Raw genomic sequence first — 11,037 nt, forward strand, 5'->3', positions numbered from 1 at the left:
ACCCAACCCAAGTGCTTCACCCTCGGCCCACAACATTGTTCTCCGCAGTTCAGCGACAAGAATCCCCGTCATGTGTACTTTTACGCTTCGAGTGTATAGCTGTGGACATTACAAAAAGAGCTTGAGAAATCCCTGTAATGATGCCAAAGAGAAAGAGGAAGTGTGCGATAGCGGTAATGAAACTTCGTCGACAACCGGAGCATTCTGCTACTTCACTTCTTGTGACGGAGAGGCTGGGGGTGTTCGCGAAGGCCCAGGTAACGAGATACCATACTATCTCTTCTGGGGAGCTTTATTGATCTCCTTATAGGAAACAGGATGAATGGCGGATTTGACGCCAGTGAGGTCGAATGGGAGGATTTCTAATTAAACGATGGGATGGGTGCGTCCTGACAAGACCGAAATGACCTCGCTGAGGGGGGGGCGTGGACAGGGGCGTGTAGTAGCTAGCGCAACGCTCCTCAGCAGTTGCTTTTCCTCGCCAGAGCGGCAGACATCCGCCATGGCTCCCATAATTTGGCCAAGGGCCCAGATATCATTCTGTTGCTGCGCCCCGATGCTCCACGACAGTGGATCTTTCTTGCTCTCTAGCATCTCCGGACAGAGCCACTGACGAGTGACGCCTCCGATGCCGCTGATATCGATTAGTACTGCGTCGGACTCGCTGTTGAAGACAACATTGGAGGGCTTCAAATCCATGTGAGCTAGTCCGCGGTGGTGCATTTCAGCAAGGGCCGACGCGATCTGGAGCGCCCACTCGCGCCACCGTTCTCGGGCGTCGGGGGTTGGCGATTTCAACGCACTTTCCAGTGTGCCGTTTGAATGGTGCTCAAGAAGGAACCCGCGTAAGACGAGAGAATCGTACTCTTTGCTGGGCTGAGTGGTCTGGTACGGGTTCTGCGAGACAACGGCCGCGACAAGCTGGACAATGCCAACGGTAGTACCGCGAAACATGCCCAAGTTCCACAGCTCCTGTTCCAGCACTTCGGTGTCTCGGGGGATATAATGGGCTCGCTCAAGCTCCTTATAGACGTGTGGTGTCTCGTCGCCCTGTAGGATCACCTTGTAAACGGAATCGCCGTTTAGCTCTTCTTTCTCCTGGATTTCAGAGAGCTGTCTAACTGGGATATCATTGTGACGGTTGAAAATAGGAAAGCGGATTCGGAGCGGGTCTTCTCGAGTGCGGACCCAGAGGTCGCTAATGATGGAGGCGTATTCGCTATCTGGGCTTGGCTGTGTTGTGTAAGGCAGCTTGACGCTCTCTGGACTGGGGTCAAGCGATACGATAACCTCAGTAACCGTGTCATCCAGGAGTGGGATCCGGCGAAAGTCGATACAGCGGCAGAGGTCCCGGAGATCGTTCCGTGCCTTCATTCCCTTAGTAGCACTGCCGGAGAAGGCAAACTTGAGGTGCCACTGGGAGCGAGGGGAATGCAGAATGAGTTTTATGCAGCGCTTCTTGCCACATGCGCTGTCGGCGCTGTACGTCCTCGGCAAGAACTCGATGGTCAAAGGTTGGGTCAAAGGTTGTTGTGTGGCGGTTGGTTCTGGCAAGCCCCAACCCCAGGCCCGGCGCGTGGCAGAAACCAAGAAGCGGCGAATGCTGCCAGCAAACCCCAGGGCCAAGGCCATGGCCATCGTGGATCGTGGGGAGATCGGATCTGGGCAATTAGAGTATACAGAGGTGGGGTGAATAGGTGGAATCGTCGGTGCTGTCGGGTGTTTTTCCCGGTTTGAGGCGGTCGTGGCAATTGGTGGAATGAACCCCCCAGCGCCATTCCTCGTCGCGTAAAACAGCTCTTGGCGGCCACGCGGTGCAAAGGCCCACTTGCACTGCAGTTACAGGGCCACCGACCTACCTAATTCAATTTCAGTACATGCTGTAGAGCCCCCCAGATGGCTACAGCGCCTGCAATCTGAACTTCAGGATTCAACATGGACCTAATGGTCGGCCTAAGAGTTGGACCGTCAGAGAACTCTCGGTCTTTCCTCAATTTAATACATGAACGGAAAACACACATAGGTAGGTGTTGACCCAGAAACTTGCTCCACTGTTTTGCATGGGCCTGCCCTTCGCCACCGCCGTCGCCCTCATCTTGGGCAGCAACAACAAAGCCAGCAGCATATAACTGATGGCGTTCACCACGGCGGTCAGCTCATCCCCATCTTCCTCCCCTCCCTCCCTACCACCTCCTACACCCTTCCGCTCAACCCCACCAAAAACACACCCGCATTCCCCCCCAACACATCTACCCCCCCTACCTAGGTACCTAAGGTTAGCATTGAGTGTGTGCAGTATAGGTAGCTGGGATGTTCAGTGATTCAGTCCTCTGTCTTTTCCCCGCGCCGATGCTTGGAGGGCCTTGTGATTGAACGGCCAGCCAGGGACATCCCTTACAAATGTGGCCAATCAATCACATAACTACCTAGGTAGGGAACCCCGTCTTAAAGGGAAAGAAAAGTTCCGCCCAACATCATTGTCGGCTTGCATGCTGCACCTTGCATCCCAGTCTTGACAGCACCCGACGAGTGGGACACTCGACCACACAACCCCGACAGCTCAGTTTGATGCCTTACCTTCCCAACCTCCCAGGATGACGACCGAGATCTTTAGGGATTTCCACTCCCCCGACATTCCAGACACGGTCCTCGTCCAGGCCGCCGAGCTCTTCAGTAACCACTACGGCATCTGGAACACGCCTGCCGGCCGCCCGGGCGGCAAGCCAGGTATAGTCTCTTTCATCTTCCAATAGATATTTTATGAACTTGGTTTTCTGATATAGTCATCCTTCGTCAGGGACTCGTGTTAAATTGAACGTGTCTCGGCTGCGGAGCCAGCATTTGCCGCCTGGTGCCCGCTGCTCCTACGTCAGTGTCCATGTCGACGAAGCCCTTGCTGGCAATGTATTTGCTTGCCGCTGGGAGTACCAAGGCCGGCAGGTCTGCTGGATAACCCAACTTGTTGTCCACCGCGAGTATCGGGGGCGCCGGCTCGCGACTCGGCTCATTGAGAAACTCCGAGATATCGACGATGAGATCTTCGGCATCATGAGCTCCCATCCGGCCGCTTGCATTGCTGGTTCCAAGGCGTGCGCTGGTGAGTCACAACTTGAACCTTTTACTTCTACCCCACTTCCTGTCGTCACCACCTGAGTTCTGACCCGAGCCATTAGGCTTTCCCCTTCCGCATATCTCCCGCCATTTTATCCAGTCTTGTGCGAAGGAGGTCATGGCTAGCTCGGCCATCCCTTACGTTCGCGATGCCAAGCTCCGCGGCGCCCTCTTCAGCGACTCCGCTACGGATACTGAAGGGCTGATCTCCGGCGCCGACACTGAGTTTTATGTCGACCACGAGGAGCCGCTCAGCGCTCTTGCATGGATTCGCGCCCATAGCGAATGGCCTCTTGGTGACTTACCCGAAGGCCACGAATTTCTCTTTATGTGTGAGTCAACGCGCCGTCATCGGCCGCGTTCTGTCCCTGGACGCCGGACGGAAACGGGCGGAACGTCGTGAAAGGTTGCGTCCGCCGAAGGGTAAATGGCCACCCCATCAAGGAGGTAACAAGTCCCGCATAGTTTCAAATTGTGTAGCTCTATACATCGTTGATCACAGCTACTATCAGATAATTAAGTCCCAATGTTAGAACCTATCGCCCCTTCGTGGTAAAGACCTCCCGAATACGACTCAGCATTCAATGGAAACACCGTCCGCATTTGGACAACGGTCGATTCATTGGCACAAGAGGTGCAAACCAGTCCAGCCTTTTCTTCTCTTTTTCTTTTCTTCTCTTTTTTCTTTTCTCTTTTTTTCTTTTTTCTTTTTTCTTTTCTTCTTCTTTCTTTCTTTTCTTTCCTTTTTGGTTCGGACGCAACTTTAACGTCACTAGACGCATGCACCGTGCTTTGATTCTTAGATTAACTGAACTTAGCCTGCCGTCGGGGCTGTTGTAGTATGGCAACATTAGTAAGGACAGAGCAAGCCTGAGACAACCTGGAAGCCAGTCAAGAATCGTTTGCAGGCGGCTTGAGAGTCCGCAGACTTCACCGAAGACGACGATTATAGGTTTAGGGGCGGAGAGCGCGAAGAAACTTAAACAACAGCATGGTTGAACAATCTGTGTGAGTATGGAAACTAAAGGGAGTCTTGTCAGCTGGTCCAAAAGTGCCCAAGCACATTCATTGTTGTCAATATTGACAAAAGGGGTCACTCCCTACGTAACCAACCGCACCCCATTCAGTTTCACCATCACCCGCCATCCACCCCGCGAAGCCACGCCTGCAACCGAACCACCCTCCCCAAAACTCGCACCGCGCCCTCCCAGTCCATCAGCGCAAGCCTCACCACAGCCGCCACCACCATCCCCCTCCCCCCATACCCATGCCCATACCCATACTCAGACCCAGACCCAGACCCCCCCGAATTCAATCCGTTGTTGTTGTGCCCACCACCACCACCACCCCCCATCCCCATTCCCATCCTCATCATCACAGGCAACACCACCACCAGCACCGCCACCAATGTCTGCAGCATCCCATCTCCATCTCTATTTCCATCTTCCCCAGGGTGGCGGCCCCGAGCCTCTTCCCACACGTCCCACGGCACCGCTCGCACAGCCTCGAGCAGGTCCAGCGCGTCTTGGGTATGTGCTACGGTGGCGAGGAGTTGGCGGGTTTGGATGGCGCGGCAGTAGAGCTGGGAGGAAAGGAGGATTGCGCGGTGGAGGGCTTGGTTGGGGGTTATGTTCGGGTGCGTGGGGCTGATAGTCGGGCTGGTATTTGGGGGACTGGTTGGGTTACTCATGGTTGTGTAGGCTGTGGGTGTTGAAGGATGGATATTGGCTACTGCTGCGGCAGCGGCGAGGCGCCCCTGCAGCCAGTTGGACATGACGAGGACTTTGTGAAGTTGGGCTCGGGGTGGGTTCGGGGGGAGGTTGAGGACTGTGTCGAGGAGGAAGTTGGTGTCGGCTAGCATGGCGGCGGTGGCGGGGTCAAGGGTTGTGTTGGGTGGCGTATGTACGGTGATGGGGGTGAGGTTGTTGCTTCTAAGCGGTACTGATCTTCGGGGCGTTGGCCTCGGGGGTGCTAGATCTGGAGAGTTCGCTTCGTGGAGTGTGGGTGCCGAAGAGGTGCCGAGGGATTGTGTGTATGCCGAGAGGTTGGCTTCGGAGAAGGAAGGTGTCGTGTCAACGGCCACGGCCGTGGCGAGATCTGCGCTGTGCGTTGTTAGGACATGTTCTCGACCATTAAGGAGTTGGTCTGATGGGTGGGCAAGCCTACACAAGCACCATCTTGGCCAGGTCTTGTTGGCCCAGAGCCGCCAGGCCGCCGCGTGCCATGACCATCTCACGAGCGCCATCGACGTGGACCCGCAGCGCCTGGCTCTCCCCAAAGCATAGATCGTTGAGAACCAGCGTCACAACCGCTGTGATGCCCTCATCGCTAGTCGAGGTGGCTGGGTCGGCAATCATCTTGTGCAGCCCCTGAATAGCGGCGCATCGTGCTGCGAGGATCTCGTTCCTGCTCAGCGTCTTCGTACTTCGTTGGCATGCCTCTATGACTTGTTGATTTCCCATCAGCGCTCTCGCAATCCATTGTTGATAAGGGGGAGTCGGGAACGTACATATTGATGGACAGGGGCTGGTGGGGGTGCCCGGTGAGAATGGGAACCAGTTGTTCGCATAAGGTACAACATCGTCCAGCTGGACTGGATAGAAAGGGAGCGTTGGCATTGTCATCAAGGGGCTGGCGGATGCATCCTCGCCGCAGCTTATACCGGGCGTCAACGGCGTGTAGCATAGCTGGCCATTCAAGTGCCCCGGCGTACTAGGAGACAGAACTGTGGTAGTCGAGGAAACAAAAGGCTCTTCTGGGGGAAACCGTTCGAGTTTCGGAGCTGGGCATGGGGGTTTCCCATGGAGACTATAACGGCCTGTGTTAGACTTAGCCCGAATCAAAGGTTCTAATCAATTAAGGGCCATACGGGGCGCCTTCGTAGTGGCAGATCGGCCGTGGCATGCGCCGAGAGCAGTTCCGGCAGGGTTGTCGTTGATCACACTAGTGAGTCGTGTCAACCGGCAACTGCAGGGGAATGTGGATCGATGCTGCCCGTGTAGGCTGCCTGAGTAGTGGTACAAACCTTTTGCTTTCTCCGCCGGCACTCGCTGCATGATCTCTTTCGTCTCTCGGCCATCGGCCGTATGAGAGGGCGGGGAGGCTTCTCCGTAGACATCATGTCCGGGGTGGTTGCTGGCGAACTGGAACGGCAGGGCAAGAATCTGTGAATCCGTGTCTAGTCCGGGGACCATCAGAAGTGAAAAGAGAGCCCGCGTGGGGCTATAAGACATACATGCCACGCAATGGCACCGTACCAATGTGATTCGTGGGGAAGTGAAAGCGATGACTGAGCCAGGGGGTGCGCTAATACCGAGCGCAAACGGAATCGTCCTATGGCTCCGCCTCCTGCCCCATAGGGCTGAGAGCGACGGGCCCGTGGATTCGGCCGCATGCGCCTCTGGATGTCTCTGACCCGGTGGAAGAGCTGTCTTATTCGGCAGTTGCCGTGCAGGGAACGAATGATTTGTCCGGAACCGCGTCCGCCGAGGACTGGCGCCTGCGGGTCCCCCCCCCCTCGGGCACACCGCGTTTCAATGGGAAGCCCCCTTTAGGGTTGCGCTCGAACCCAAGTAGCTCCCCTTGCTGCATGTTCATACAACCCTAACCGTAGCGGTGCAGACGGCCATCCGCCACCCCTGAGGGCCCAAAACGGACATCAGCGCGAACAATAGACCATTCGCTCATATACCGAAGGCGGGCTGCTAGTTCTCGTTCCTAGCTTCTTCTTGCCAGGAGTATACCAAAGATTCAAAGCCTCGGAGAAACAGAGCGCCCCTTGGCTGCGGTAGCTCCGTTTATCAGCGAATTAGAAATGGTGGTCATCAATCCCCTCATCCCCTCATGCGCGCCCAGGCGTCAAAGCCGCCGACATGGCTCCAGCCAGTCAACTTAGTCGTGCCCAATTTAGTTCACAGCCAAACCCCCAGTCGTACTACCAAAACGGCGCGCGTGGCATGCTGAGTTTCCCGGAGAGTTTTAGGCCCGCGCCGCGTGGTTGCCGCTGTTTGTGTTCCATTACCGCCCTTGTCAAAGTGCGGTTCTGTCATCATAGAACAATGTGTCACCACTCAGTAGAAGCAAACGGTGTCTCAGTGCCGCTCTTTTTGATCCTTCGCGCATGTGCCAACAAATCCTGTCGTAAACAATATCTGGTATATGGCCGAGATCTTGGCAACGCGTGCTGAAGGATCATATGCGAGTCCGATGAACACAGTAAGGAACCTTTAATGATTACTAACAGACACGTTAAAATAACCATTTCAAGGAATTATCTTGTCGATCCGGGGACCTTTTCACCGCGGGCACCGGAGCCGTGGCACCGGCGGCGATGTCGTAGTGCCGTGTCGGGCTAGATGGGGGCCGAGCTGACGTGTAAAAGTTCCTCGTCCCTGACCCGGTTTCCCCATGTTAACGGGAGGACTTTAGAGTTGAGTGCTAGGACGAATAGCTGAACTTGGTATCGGCGATAGAGGTAGGTGTTGTGTCGAAAGGTCCGTGCCTTAGGAGCACCTAGAGATCATCCTCCAGTGCCTGGGATCGACCTAGGTGGGTTTATTAATGGACCAGATCAGCATCTCCATGTAATCCGCATGGTGGCACTACATTTCCCTGGTCGAGCTCCTACCCGATGAGGTCGGATGTGGGGGGCCTAGACACAGCCTGCCTCGCATCAACCGTTGGAGCACGCACGTTTTGTGGGTCATGTAAGAAGTCAAATTCCGAGCTTAACAACGCCACGATGCGAGGGTAGATACACGGCTGAAGACGGAAATCACAAAACGCCCGGGAAGAGGTGAGAGTGTCGAAGAGATATTCGTAATCCGCGCCGCCGTCGACCGAACCCAGGAAACCGAACGAACGGTCACTGGTATAAACTATCCTTATTCGTCATCTTCATCGAAAAGGGCGGTTGTGTCGGTGGGCTCTGCCGCGACTAGTGGTCCTTGCCCTTGGCCTTGGAGAAGTAGCTACACCGAACTGTTAGCCTCAACCTCGAAAAGAAAGGTCCACGAACCTGAAACGCACAAAGAGAAAAAGAAATGAAAGAAAAAGGAGACGGAGGTAGAGACGGAGGCAGAGACAGAGACGGGAACGGAGACGGAGAACTCACTTCAGAAACACGCCCTCCACCACGCCCACAGCGCTCAACACCCCAAGCCCAACACCAGCCTCCTTCCACCCCAACCGACCACGGTCATACAAACCCCACGCGCGGAACCCCAACCAACCACTCAAGCCCACCACCGCCACAATATTCGCCAGCGACACCGCGGCCCCAGCACCACCCGCCTTCATCCCATCCAAGTGCCTCGCCAACCAGCCCTCCGCCCGTCTCTTCTTGGCCGCCGCCTCCTCGGCGACGCGCTTCTTCTTCTTGCTGGCCGCCTCGGCCTCGGCGCGGGCGCGGGCGGCCGCCTCCTCCTGCTCGGCCTCGCGCTCGACGCGCGACGCCTGCGTCTCGGTCTTGATCTCCTGCGACTCAAAGTCCGACGGCACCGTGTGCACCGAGGGCGTGTCGACGTCGATCAGCGAGCCCGTGGACGAGGCGACGCCCGCGTCGACTTGCACTTGCGGCGGTTGGGGGGCGGCGGCCTGTATGGGTGAGGACACGGGGGTTAGTTACCTAGTTGAGGTTGTTGGGTTGGGTAGGTAGGGGAGGAGAGGTACCGGGTAGGTAAGGGGGGAGAGAGGGGACCGGGTGGGGGATAGGAGGGGTCAAGGGCTGGGCTAGTGTAGGCTTACCTCCTCTGGCGACTGCTTGGCTCCCTTCGACGCAACCTCGGCGTAAGACACTGTGAGGGGTTGGTGGGTTAGTGGGTTTGTTGTTGGTGGTAGACGCAGGCACGAGTGTAAACGCCGCCAATGCAAATTCGGAACTCTGGGAATCGGTGCCTGACTTACTTTTGCTAATTTTTGCGAGGAGAGATGGGATGACTCTGTATTGTCTTGTTGATACCTGCGATCAAGGAATTCGCAAGCTGATGGAAATGCAACAAATATTTGTTGTTGCACGGACTCGATGATGATCAATCGAGGTTTCGAGATTTCGTGATTTCGTGATGGGATTGGGCAAGGTCACGGTGTTCAACCGAACAAAACGAAAGAAATAGCCAGGCGGGTGACGGCCACATGTGATGGATAAAACCGAAAACCGGGCTTGGGTACCAGCTGCCCTACCCACTGACCCGAACCCGACTGCCTGCCCGGCCGGTGACCTCAGAGCATAGAACTCGACCCCTCGCACCCAGATGGTTGCAGCCAAGGCTCTGAGTTGTCGAGCGGGGCTGTCACAAAAACCCTAGTAATAATGACGTCGGCGGCTGGCTTAGCGAGCTCGCAAGCTCTGAAAAGCCGAATGCCAAGAGATAAGTGAGATGCTTTTTTGAGGGTTTTAGCATGGCTCGCGTGGGCTTGGAGGTCTCCCCTGAATATCCATCTGGGGAAAACCGTTGACGACCTCGAGTCTTTTGTTGTGACTCCCATACTACTTAGGTACCTACCCATGTGTCTAGGTACTGTGGATGGGTACAAGAGTTCTCTTCTCGAGCAAAGACACGCAAACCTGCTCCTGATGGTTGATGACAGAAACTGAAGAGGAGTCTATGCAGCAACGGCTCTAACGGTTTTACATGGTATAAAGTACATAAGCGTCATTCAGGGTGCGCTCAAAGCTCACGCAGCCCCAGCTCAACACCGGTCTGCTGCTTCGCCCGGCCCGCATCCGGGTTGTCGTACGTCCAGGGACGTTGCCTTTAGTATTATTTATTGCTTCTTCCCCTTGTTCGCTTCGGTCGCATCTGCGGCTTGCTTCGGGGCGATATCTGCTGTCTTCTGAGGCGGGGTTGCTGTCTCTTCGTTTGTCTTGATCTCCTTGGCAACCTCCTGAGCCTGGGCGTTCTCCTCCTCGTCGTCTTCGGTCAGCTCGGAGCCGTAGATCTCGGGGTACTTCCGGAAGCAGTCCTGCATGTGCCTGGAAATGATATGTTAGCCAACCGTTGGGCTCGGCCATCTCCGCCCACCGAATACGTACTGGAACTTGTCAACGCAGTCCATCCCCTTGGGCTCGTCCTTGGAGTAGACGAAGCAGCTAAAGGCCGCCTTGAACTCCTCGCCGCAAGGACCATCAGCCATGCCACCCAGGCACGGGCAGCCCCAGTTGATCTCCCCTGTCTCCGGGTCAAAGGCACCCTGTTGCGCAGCCTCCTGCTCCAACGCCTCGGGCGACCCGGGTTCCGGAGCGTCCGCCGGAGCCGGTACTTCCGCCGCATCCGCCTGTTTCTCCGTTACTGGGGGCTTCTTTTCCTGGGCCGTCTCCGACTTCGCTTCGTCTCGCTTCGCTTCTACCGGCTGCGTCGGCTTTGGTGGGGGCGGTGGCGGGGCGGCGGCGGCTACTTGGCGACGCTTCTCCTCAATCATGGCCTCGATGGTGGGAAGGTCGGCATCGGAGAAGTGGGCGGGCGCGGGGCCGACTTGGGCTGGGGTTCGTTAGTATGGGGAGGGAGAGCAAGCTGGTCAGGGCGAACGTGACGCACGTGGCAGCTCATCAGCGAAGATGGGGCTGGTGTTGTAGAAGTAGACTGCAGCGATGGCGAGACCCCATCGGAACCCTGTGCCCTTCCATGTCCCTTTCTTGCTGGTGGCGGTAGTCGATGCGAATCGCCGGGAGCCGGAAGAGAGCGTCGGCCTTGCTGCGCGCAACGCACTAGGCGCTGACCTGAGGGCTGTGCGGTACATTTCGACCAGATTCCAGGAACAAGAAGCCGTAAAAGATGCAACAGCAAACGGAAACGAGACAGAAACACGAAACGCGAAACGAAGGTGGCCGCCGCAACCCTCCCAGATGTTTTGTAAGCAGCTTCTCGGATGCGCCAAAATTTCTGGCGAGGCCGTCGCCGCCAAACCGGGGATTTCCCGGGCCAGGGG

At 56.3% G+C, this 11,037-nt stretch overlaps 5 protein-coding genes across 5 annotated transcripts; 1 reads left to right on the forward strand and 4 right to left on the reverse strand.

Moving 5' to 3' along the window:
• Positions 1–18: 18 nt before the first annotated feature.
• F5144DRAFT_570555 (kinase-like domain-containing protein) lies at positions 19–1,761 on the reverse strand. Its single transcript, XM_066788782.1, has 2 exons — positions 311–1,761; positions 19–257 (listed from the first exon to the last, which is right to left on the reverse strand). Exon 1 carries the CDS (start codon positions 1,636–1,638, stop codon positions 367–369), a length of 1,272 nt encoding a protein of 423 aa, XP_066642417.1. The 5' UTR covers positions 1,639–1,761; the 3' UTR covers positions 19–257; positions 311–366.
• Positions 1,762–2,594: 833 nt separating this feature from the next.
• Positions 2,595–3,576, forward strand: F5144DRAFT_547417 (uncharacterized protein; the record flags this gene model as incomplete). Its single annotated transcript, XM_066787470.1, has 4 exons — positions 2,595–2,727; positions 2,798–3,097; positions 3,174–3,443; positions 3,518–3,576. 4 exons carry the CDS (start codon positions 2,595–2,597, stop codon positions 3,574–3,576), a joined length of 762 nt encoding a protein of 253 aa, XP_066642418.1.
• A 670-nt stretch (positions 3,577–4,246) lies between these two features.
• F5144DRAFT_592328 (uncharacterized protein) lies at positions 4,247–6,702 on the reverse strand (the record flags this gene model as incomplete). Its single annotated transcript, XM_066790357.1, has 5 exons — positions 4,247–4,757; positions 4,884–5,213; positions 5,278–5,637; positions 6,133–6,275; positions 6,589–6,702. 5 exons carry the CDS (start codon positions 6,700–6,702, stop codon positions 4,247–4,249), a joined length of 1,458 nt encoding a protein of 485 aa, XP_066642419.1.
• A 1,345-nt stretch (positions 6,703–8,047) lies between these two features.
• On the reverse strand, positions 8,048–9,768 carry F5144DRAFT_602107 (uncharacterized protein; the record flags this gene model as incomplete). The annotated part of the gene is made up of 4 exons (XM_066791184.1): positions 8,048–8,081; positions 8,225–8,706; positions 8,857–8,906; positions 9,744–9,768. 4 exons carry the CDS (start codon positions 9,766–9,768, stop codon positions 8,048–8,050), a joined length of 591 nt encoding a protein of 196 aa, XP_066642420.1.
• Positions 9,446–10,979, reverse strand: F5144DRAFT_570576 (uncharacterized protein). The gene is made up of 3 exons (XM_066788783.1): positions 10,647–10,979; positions 10,145–10,589; positions 9,446–10,084 (listed from the first exon to the last, which is right to left on the reverse strand). Exons 1-3 carry the CDS (start codon positions 10,846–10,848, stop codon positions 9,877–9,879), a joined length of 855 nt encoding a protein of 284 aa, XP_066642421.1. The 5' UTR covers positions 10,849–10,979; the 3' UTR covers positions 9,446–9,876.
• Between the last annotated feature and the right edge of the window lie 58 nt (positions 10,980–11,037).

The sequence above is a fragment of the Chaetomium tenue genome (genome assembly GCF_020726465.1).
Source record: "Chaetomium tenue strain MPI-SDFR-AT-0079 chromosome Unknown F5144scaffold_4, whole genome shotgun sequence".
NCBI classification, from domain to species: Eukaryota; Fungi; Ascomycota; class Sordariomycetes; order Sordariales; family Chaetomiaceae; genus Chaetomium; species Chaetomium tenue.

Bases quoted from the DNA above. Each gene is read 5' to 3' on its own strand.
- F5144DRAFT_570555 (XM_066788782.1), bottom strand. From the start codon at position 1,638: ATGGCCATGGCCTTGGCCCTGGGGTTTGCTGGCAGCATTCGCCGCTTC.
- F5144DRAFT_570576 (XM_066788783.1), bottom strand. From the start codon at position 10,848: ATGTACCGCACAGCCCTCAGGTCAGCGCCTAGTGCGTTGCGCGCAGCA. The intron at 10,590-10,646 runs GTGCGTCACGTT...AACGAACCCCAG, and splicing joins CTTCGCTGATGAGCTGCCAC to CCCAAGTCGGCCCCGCGCCC. The intron at 10,085-10,144 runs GTACGTATTCGG...TATCATTTCCAG, and splicing joins GACTGCGTTGACAAGTTCCA to GCACATGCAGGACTGCTTCC.